The following is a 9,567-nucleotide window of genomic DNA, read 5'->3' on the forward strand; positions in this document are numbered from 1 at the left end:
GTTAAATAAGCATAACGTCTCGATTAGAAAAAAAAATTACAGACTTGGGGAAAAGCGAAACTTTCCTAGATGTGAACCTTTTATAATCTGTAAAAACCACCCACTGGGATTTTTAATTAGTTTTTATGTATTTATTAAGGGAGGGGGGTTTAAAGATAACGATTGTGTGTCAATTTAAGAATGATATCTGGGCCTTTTAGGTATCATAATACTTCAACCACTTGTAAATCTTAAAAAATGTTTACTCTTTGTGTTACAATCAACTTTTTTCAAATTTTCTGTCCTTGAACTTTTATTTTGCGTACTGTGTAAGAAAATGTGATTTTTCTCAAAGCTTCAATTTTTGATAGCTTTTTGTCGTATACTTTTTTTATTTTCTTTTTGATTCAAATGAAATTTTCAAGGCTTGTTATTCACATCATAACCTAACTTAATAGAGGTGGAAAAGCAAATCAATAATATGCATACGTGAGTTACATGGATGATTATGTAATCGAATTCAGAGACATGAAGGGGTAGGTCAGTTATCCTTCTTTAACTTTCTTTCCTATTCAAGATATTCAAGAGCCCAACGGCATAACATTTTGTACTGGGTATATCTATCAATGTGCCAAATTGGAACAAATTTGGTTGGTAAATTTAAAAAATCCTTTTTACTTTTATGAAAGTTGTTTATTTTCAATATGGCCACCATTATCATGGTAACAGCAGACTTCAACAGAAAGATTTAAAGTTACATTTTAGAAATCCTTTCCTGTTATATCTCCTTGCTATACGGCTTTATCTGAAAGGTCATAGTTACCGAAATAGGTTTATAAACCAGCCCCCCTTAAGAAATGTTCTAGAAAGCAGCTAACATGTGTTTACGAAAATATTCAATGAGAAGTGACCACCGTACCCCTAGACCACGAAAGCCCTCACTTTGAAGCATGAAGGAACTATTTGTACAGTTTAAAAGCGGTGTGCGAATGACTTTTATCTTATACAATATTAATCACGCCCATCGGTAACATTCGCTATTCAGTACTAGTGTACTATTATAACGCACAACAGACCGTTGTGTAAACCTCAGAGACTTTAGATTAATAGTGGGTTGATCAAACGGCGTTTGAAGGCTTCGAATAGCTGTGAAGAGGGAAAGAAAATCGTAGATGTTGAATTGTAATGTCAAATGGGCACTGCTCTACTATGGTTAAGGGCTTAGTTGCTTCACTGTCGCAAAAAGAAGACCTGAGTTCAAATCTCGTGTTGGAGAATGTTTCTCGAATACTGTTATCTCGGTTTTCTAAGATAAGATAAGATAAGATATGAAAAGATAAGGTAAAATTTTATTGTCCAATTCCAGGTACAATGGTTTGGTTTTTAACCACACACAAGACTCACACACACACACACACACACACACACACACACACACACACACACACACACACACACACACGTACACGTAGGCACATACACATACACGCACACACACACACAACTGTACACTTACACGTATACGTATACACACACACAAACACACACACACACACACACACACACACACGTACACCCACACACGTATACACACGCGCGTGTGCACACCCATACACACACTTTCTCTCTTTCTCACATCTTCTACTTCAAACACATTCTGTGCACATAAACATATTAATGCAGTAGTATTGCACTCACAAACTCACACAATTAATAATATAATTGAACAATAATAGTTCATACATATTGGCAGTGCTGACGTAATTACTATTCTGATTGCAATACAAAGTATTTCTGATGTTGCATGCTGTAAAATATCATATGTGAATAGTTATATTACAAGATGACTAAAATGGTACGAGTTCAAGGGATGATAATAAAAATGACCTTCTGTATGTTTCTTTGTTACAGATCAGAAGCATAGGTCTTTTACTTCTGATTGTTTTTTTCATTTGACAGGACAGTGGATGTTGGTTATCTAAAAAGATGGAATTGATTTTTATAGTGCAAACGATAATGTATAGTATACATTCATGGAAGTAGTGGAGTGCAGGTGTTAGAATTTTGTTTGCTTTTCGTATTAATCCATCTTAATATCTTGTGCTCCAGGTCAGTGCTGTCATACAAAATTTGATTATACTTTCTAAGGTTGAATGATAAAATATGGACGTCAACGTCTTATCAACTTTTGAAAAACATGGGTTTCCCTAGAGGGATATTCTTTTCCTCACTTTTTATGCAGGAGAGAAGTATTAACAAGCCAGTTGAGTTTTTTGTCTGTGATAATACTTAAATACTTACCTAAATACTTATAATCTCACACTTGCTCGACGTTTTCATTTTTTAAATTAAAATTTGGAGTGCTTGCGGGTGCAATTTCTTTTTTCTTAAGTCAATAACAAGTTTTCGCATACAAATGCAGCTTAAGAGTTTCACACCAATCAGAAAAGTTTAGAGTACAATTCCAATTAGCAGTTTCGTCATGGTCAGCCTGAATAGGTCCAAATAGTCAAATCGTCTGCAAATTTAATTAACTTGATGTTGTTGTTGTTGATTTGGCAATCGTTTTTGAACAGTGTAAACAAAACTGGCAACAAGACACATTCTTGAGGGGCCCTGTATTTGTTATGATGTTTGTTCATGAGGAATGTTTACGTTTTATGCACTAGGTTCTGTTGATCACAAAATTTCCCATCCATGATGTTAAATTGACGTTTATACCTATGTTTTCTCACTTCATTAAAATGATCGCTGCTGGATTGTACTAAAGGGTGACAAAAAAGTCAACATACAGGATCCTACAGTATGTTGCATTCCTTTCAACCTGAAGTGGTGCTGACAGACAGGACGAAGCCCGCCTCTTTCATAATCTAAATTGTGTCGATACGGGTGCAAACACACATGAAAAAGAAAATTATAAAAATAACACCACACCCCCCCCCCCTATAAAAAAAAAAAACAAACAAAAAAAAAAAAAAAAAAAAAAACAGGGAGGTTATATTCTCCTTGTAAAGATGGTATACTCTCACCTACGATATGACGTACTGGGGTACCAAAAAAATGAAGCAAAGAATAAAAAAACATGAAAAAAAAACACAATTCGACTTAAATAAATATTATGTATGAAAACTGAATAAGTTCCGTCCTCAATGTTGTAGCAAAATTGCAGTTGGCCTTGACCCTTAGAAATCTGTGCACATGGGACTGAAAGAAGAGAGCAGTTTCCGAGAAAAGATCAAATTTACACAATCTATTGGTTCTTTTAGCACTAAACAAACCTAACTTTTGTGCAATCATTATGTTAGAATAGAAATTGTCTCTCAGAAATCAAATCACTGAACTTTGGGTTTTCACCAGTCCCCATATGTATTCAGGGCATCTGGGAGGAGCAAGCAACAGAAGAAAATACCAAGGCTACAAAAATTATACGTCCTACGTCCATTGAGCGCCGTCGTAATCTATCTAATCCAATCTGGCCTCATAAAAATAAATAGCGAAGTTTTCACCTCACAGAGGTATCCATTGTTCCGGGTAGTGGTCAGACCTGTTTAAACCCTTGTCAAGTTGCGAGCCAGGAACCGGGAACTTCTTGTAGTAGATGCCAATCCCGCCTGAGAGCCAGGCTGCCCACCAGCTGTACGTGCCTGTCGACATGATCACGTGATCACAGGACGCCATAATGGCCATGTGGACACCTTCTGAGGCGTCAGGCAAAACCTTGACGTCGGTGTAGTTTTTGAAATTCTCTGCACACCATTTCAGATCGTCACTGGCAACCACATAGATAATCTGATCGTTTGGAAATTTCGTTTTCATCCACCTCATAGCAGCATTGAAGTAAGACGGAGGGGCAGTAACTCTTCCAGCAGCAATTCTAGGCTTGTCTAAGTAATCTCCTCTTCTGACATGAATACCAACGAGTATAGAAGATCTGTTTGGGTGCACGCCAACGTTGACCAGGATATCATTCGCCTTTCGTTGAGTGTTTAAGTTAAAAGTAAACTCCTTTCTTATGGTGTCTGCTATGCTGTCAAAGTATTTGAAGCTTTGTAAATCACAGCACAGCGTTACGTTCTCTTGTGGCAATGGGTAGAAGCTCTCGGATTTGTAACCCCAATACCGGGCGTACACGGATTTCCACCTGCCGAGAACGAGATGAGATCAGTTTTCACATGTATTAAGAGTTTTACAACACTTGCAACACAATAAAGTCATTCTAATGAGGAAAATTAGGGGTGTTACGAGAGAGTGACAAAGAAAAAAAAAGGGAAGGTGAGATCAGGACAATGGGTTGTTTATAGGAGAGAAGGAGCAAGCCATACTAGCACCCTCCAACCACTTGCTTTTGATCATATTAACTATAAAGATGAAACGTCTTCTTCTAAAAAAAACTGTACATCAGAAGATATACTGAGACTTTTATCTTTAAAGGCTTTATTGTTTTGTTATTGCACACTCTGCAAAACATTTTTAACGGCCATCAAAGGACTCAACAAAATAAGGGTCTATTAAGTTCGTAACACTCCCCTCCCTCCCCCCCAAAAAACATACATGATATATAATGTGGATGATATATGTATATAATTATGTATAAATATATAATTATATATTACACCATCCTTAAAGTACAACTATGGGGCATTGTTACGACTTTTCATCTGCCTTAAAAGAATGTGAGTTCAATTCCTAAACGGGAGAGATACCAAACGTATATGTTCAGTTTCTTCGTCTTTCTTTATGGATGCTGAATCACCTGAGAAACATATTGCCTTATAGACGATCGAAATTGTGTCACTGGGGACATCCAGCTTTTAAAATCTTTATATTTTCGTTCGATATAATATTGTAATATAATTTAAGAACTTACAGTACCACATCCAAAGCCGAAGAAAACAGAAAGCGACACCAACAAGATATCAACTATTTGTAAAGCTTAAGCCCAAGCGTTATATTTTTCCTTTGGGGACAACGTTACGTTCTGACTCAAAAGGAACAACATATTTTTTCATCTACAAGGGATCAACAATGTTTCGACTTATGTACTTACTTTTTTGTGTTTACTCGCGGAGTCTCAGTCAACCTGAAGTATCCAGTAAGACCGTGAACGTTTTTAGGAACAATTGGCAGCCGGTTGTTGTCGTGCGCAATGCCCAAAAGAGAAGCATATTGGAACATCAGGTTGCCGAGACGGCCTGGGAAAATGGTTGCTGCGTAAAGGGGAGCTATTTTCCACAGGGTTGCATTGGAGTGACTTTTGACCTTCGTCTCCGTGTCAGTGATGTTGTGATCGTTTCCCCCTAGGCCATGTTCGTTGTCCAGGACAAGTTGACCGTTACCATCAACATTCTGACTCTCTTTGGAATCATTTCGATAGTTATCTTGTATTTTTCGGTCTTTAGCTCTAAGGTTGTCTTTTTTGTCTTTAAAATTGATACTATTATTTGCAACAACGCTTTCTTTGTCTTGGCGATCTGTGTCGTCGTCTTTTTCTGTGTTGTTACGATTGCTATCTGCGAAATGTATATTATCCAGATCTGTGATTTTCGGAAGCTTTTTTGAATGCATCAACTTCAGGGAGTCAACTCTAAAACTTTCTTTCAAACTTGATTTCATTTTTGCCTCCATCTTTGACAAAATCCAGGTGTGATTTGATTGGGAAATATGCACATTTGTTGGTGATTCTTTTAAATGTCGAAGTAAAAGTGTGTGACCGTAAATTATCACAGTAACAGTACTTAAGGTTATAAGAACCAGAAGTCGTTTTGGTAGGAATCCTTGGAGGTTTTTACGAAAACATAACACGTTGACGACAGCCATTTCTATCCAATAGTTTGGAATAGAAATTTATTCCACACTCGTTAATGTTAGTATTTCTCCTTAGGTGAGCAGAGAGATACCATAAGAAGCAAAGTCACGACTTATTGAATGAAATAATATAACATTTATTAGAGACGTGTTTGGACTCTACATAACTTATCATATCATCCGTATGTTACCTGTAGAAACGCTACAGATTATCACAACATGCAGATACCCCCCCCCCCCCCAAACCCCTTCTTTGTCCTCTTTGTCTTATCAATGTCATAGCTAACCTGGTAACTGTCTCCAACAATTAGACATTAAATCTGAATTGACGTGAAAAATGGAAGTCCTTTTGACAGCGATCTTTTCCCTATTAGATCTATTCGTTTTGTTTATTATTTGAACATTTCAGATTCCACAATCCCCCATAAAATGCTATTCTCTGATCCCTACTTTTTGTGGGCTTATTTGTTGGTTTTGAGGAGGATAAAGACAGGGAAATTCCCAAAGTATTTCCCCCCTTTAAAATCAATTTGAAGATGACACAGGTTGTTAATAGCTGATTAATTGCTGCTTGTTGTGCTCTCAAAAGTTAGCAGATCACAGGAATATTGCAGGAATCTGTCGAGACAATCCCACAAATGCCAGGCTAATACGAGTATAACACAATATCACGCGAAAGCCACATGAAACTCACAGGAAAGCAGGGAAGTTGCGTCCGTTTGTCTAAGTTATGCGCTTATTCGAAATGTGTACCGTACATAAGTACATATATACACGAAAACACGCGTATTAGAATATGGATATTTAGAAAAAAAACTTTACTTTTCGTCTAAAGTTATCATGAGAAATGCGCACACTGCATCCACTTTAAACATGATTTAAATACAATCTCAGTGGAGGGAACACATGATCTGTTTTGATCGTTATGTCCTTTATCTCCGCACCCAGTGAACATCTGTTTACGGAATCTCTTTACGTGATATTGACCGTACTTGTAACTCATGATCCAGGAAAAAAGCATTGTGCAAATTTCAGATCGAAAGTCTTAAAAGTAACAAAGAGGCTCTAGTGGCCTAGAGGTTAAGGTGTTGGCCTCTCTTTCAAAGGTCCCAGGTTCGAATCTGGGTAGCGACCGAAAAAAATTTTTCTCTAAAATTGTCTCCTTTCACCTCCTTTCCTGCTCTCTAACAATGTCCTGTCGTCTGCTTTCATTTCCACTTTCTGCCCCCACCCCCTCACCCCCTTAGCCCCCTCCTCTGGGCTCCTGACTCTTTCTGCAGCCTTTCTACTGCTACTCCTTGGCTCCTCCTTACTGCTGTCTTTCTGCTACACCCCTGATCTTCTGGTATGAAAGATCTACACCTAGCCTTCTCGGACAAGGGCGAAAAATCTCGGAGGGCCCCTGTGCAAGTTGCGCACGTTAAAGATCCCTTGGTGGTCTAAAATCGATAAGAGTAGGCTTCGGACTCTACCAGGGCAAAATTCAAAATTTCCTATCAACTGAAAATATTAGGTGTGTCCCGCGCGCTCATAATATGACCCCATGCATTTGCGAGCGCCGTAAAACACTTTACAAAGACAAAACAAAAAAGTAACAAAACAAAGGGAGTGTACTAGATTCTGTAAGCTGAAGAAATCTTGAATGTGTAAAGTGAAAGTATTCTGTTTTCTTCAAGTCACTGTAATAGCACCCTATCTTAGACTTATAGCGCAATATTATTTGACCGAAATCTATCATTATTTCTAAAAACATTTATTACTGGAATATATACTTGAGCGATTGGCGTCACTGTACACACTGAAAGAGAGTGTGCATTTGTGTATGTGCGTGTGTGTTGGATGGGGAGGGGGGAGGGAGGGGCGCAGTGTATAGGCATGAGTTATTTCCCGTAATCCTCGAATGTAGATATCGGTCGAAAATCGACACTGGGGTCAAATTAATTGTAGAATTTTTTCTTTTATTATTCCATATTCTGTACAGATTCCACTTACAATTTTGACGCATCTGCTCTTTTCATGGGACTAAAATCCGAGAAGTAACTCATTTTGTCGGCAAAACTACACACGTACAAACAGAAACACACAAATATAACAAAAACACTGAAACAGCTTACATAGACACGGAAAACCCCCCTCAAACAAACACCCAAACACACACACACACACACACACACACACACACACACACATACACACACTCAAACACACACACACACAAACACACACACACACACACACACACATACAGACATGCGCTTGCATTATTACAAAACAGAGAGAGAACAAAGCACAAGTATCTCGTGAACAATGTGCACTCAGTTAGGATTGTCCTTAGCACTCCCCCCGCCCCCCAAAAAAGAAAAAAAAATATATATAAGGACACCCCCCCCCCTCGCCTTGCACCAAATCCCTTTTCATTTTTGTCGTTGTCTCCCAAGATCTTTGCATCTCATCACTCTATCGCCATTTCCCATTTCCCCGTCGTCTGCAACTGCGAAGACGTGACGTACCAAAGCGTCGCCGCTTCTCAATCCCCGCTGACCTCCCCCCTTAAAAAAAGACCACTCTTTATCCTTTACTCTCTAGTCGGTGTTACTTTTCTTACGGGTTAAGAGATGCCAAAAGCAAATGTTACATGACAAACCAACTGCCCGCTCCGCTCCCCCGCCCCAAAGCCGTTGGGCTTGTTTACCTAGTTACCACGACAACGCTAGTGACGTGAAGCGCACGTCTGTCTACCTCTCCATTTAAGGAGTTACTTTCTTGCTGACAGCGCAGCGCGTCCAATCATGTTTGCCCTGGGACGACTTTGACGTCCGATGTTTTGTTCGTGGGTGACATTGCGGGGTTCAGTGGGCCTATGTTCGTGCTTATGTAATGAAGGCATCTAGCTTTTTGGGAGGAGAATGGAGCTTACAGAGAGGAGGGTAGGGGGGACGAGAAATAACAACATGGACATCTCAGAACAATTTTCTCCTCCGCTTTTGCTTTCTATACATTCTTTTTTATAATGTTAAACTTTCGGGGTTTTAAAGATTATTGTATCTGAGAAAAAGGGTGGACTACGATTGTAGATAAGTTTGGTGGAATCCTTAACTTGGCGGTATTACGAATGACATGTCATGGTATGTTTATGTTTTCTGTTTGTTTGAGTTAAGAGACCCACATCGGCTCAGTAGTGGTCATTTAATGTTGAGAAAAAGTAAGACAGACAGACAGAAACAACAGAGGGAAATTAAAGATGTAGGACCTACCAATGGCGCCCCTCGTCCACCCGTGGGATGTTTAGCGATTTTTAAAAAAAATCGTAATTGGACTTAAATAACAATAATAAATAACATTAATTGTATAGCGCAAATGCCCGCTTAACGGAAAGCTAAATGCGCTTTACTACCCACATTATTACCCCAGCAGACCTAAAAGCATTCTGAAGCTATCTCAACTTCCATGAAAGCTTACAATGCAAATCAGAGATCTCGTCTCCTAATTATCCTTAAAGCATTGAAAGAGACCTCGAATATTTCCACACACAACTGCACATGTATTTAATAACTTTTTATACGGAATATATCGAGACTGGTAGTGCAGTATGCGTCCATTGGCATGAAAAGAGTTAAAACACACAAAGACATACACACACTCATACATACACACACACACACACACACACACACACACACACACACACACACACACACACACACACACACCTATCGACATTTTGTTTTCTAGAGAGGTGGAACAACCTGGAAGCCACCGAAGCGTGGAATGTCTGCACACAAG

The 9,567-nt window shown here is 38.8% G+C and overlaps 1 protein-coding gene across 1 annotated transcript; it reads right to left on the reverse strand.

The window, feature by feature from the left end:
* Nucleotides 1-2,968: 2,968 nt before the first annotated feature.
* LOC101863984 (galactoside alpha-(1,2)-fucosyltransferase 2) lies at nt 2,969-6,017 on the reverse strand. The gene is made up of 2 exons (XM_005099060.3): nt 5,027-6,017; nt 2,969-4,120 (listed from the first exon to the last, which is right to left on the reverse strand). The coding sequence occupies exons 1-2, from the start codon at nt 5,794-5,796 to the stop codon at nt 3,487-3,489; spliced, it is 1,404 nt and encodes a 467-aa protein (XP_005099117.1). The 5' UTR covers nt 5,797-6,017; the 3' UTR covers nt 2,969-3,486.
* Between the last annotated feature and the right edge of the window lie 3,550 nt (nt 6,018-9,567).

Source organism: Aplysia californica, unplaced genomic scaffold (assembly GCF_000002075.1).
Source record: "Aplysia californica isolate F4 #8 unplaced genomic scaffold, AplCal3.0 scaffold00201, whole genome shotgun sequence".
In the NCBI taxonomy this organism is placed as follows: domain Eukaryota; kingdom Metazoa; phylum Mollusca; class Gastropoda; order Aplysiida; family Aplysiidae; genus Aplysia; species Aplysia californica.

Excerpts from the sequence above, each read along its gene's own strand:
- LOC101863984 (XM_005099060.3), bottom strand. The coding sequence starts at position 5,796 with ATGGCTGTCGTCAACGTGTTATGTTTTCGTAAAAACCTCCAAGGATTC. Across the intron at positions 4,121-5,026 it reads CCGCGAGTAAACACAAAAAA|GTGGAAATCCGTGTACGCCC; the intron begins GTAAGTACATAA and ends CGTTCTCGGCAG.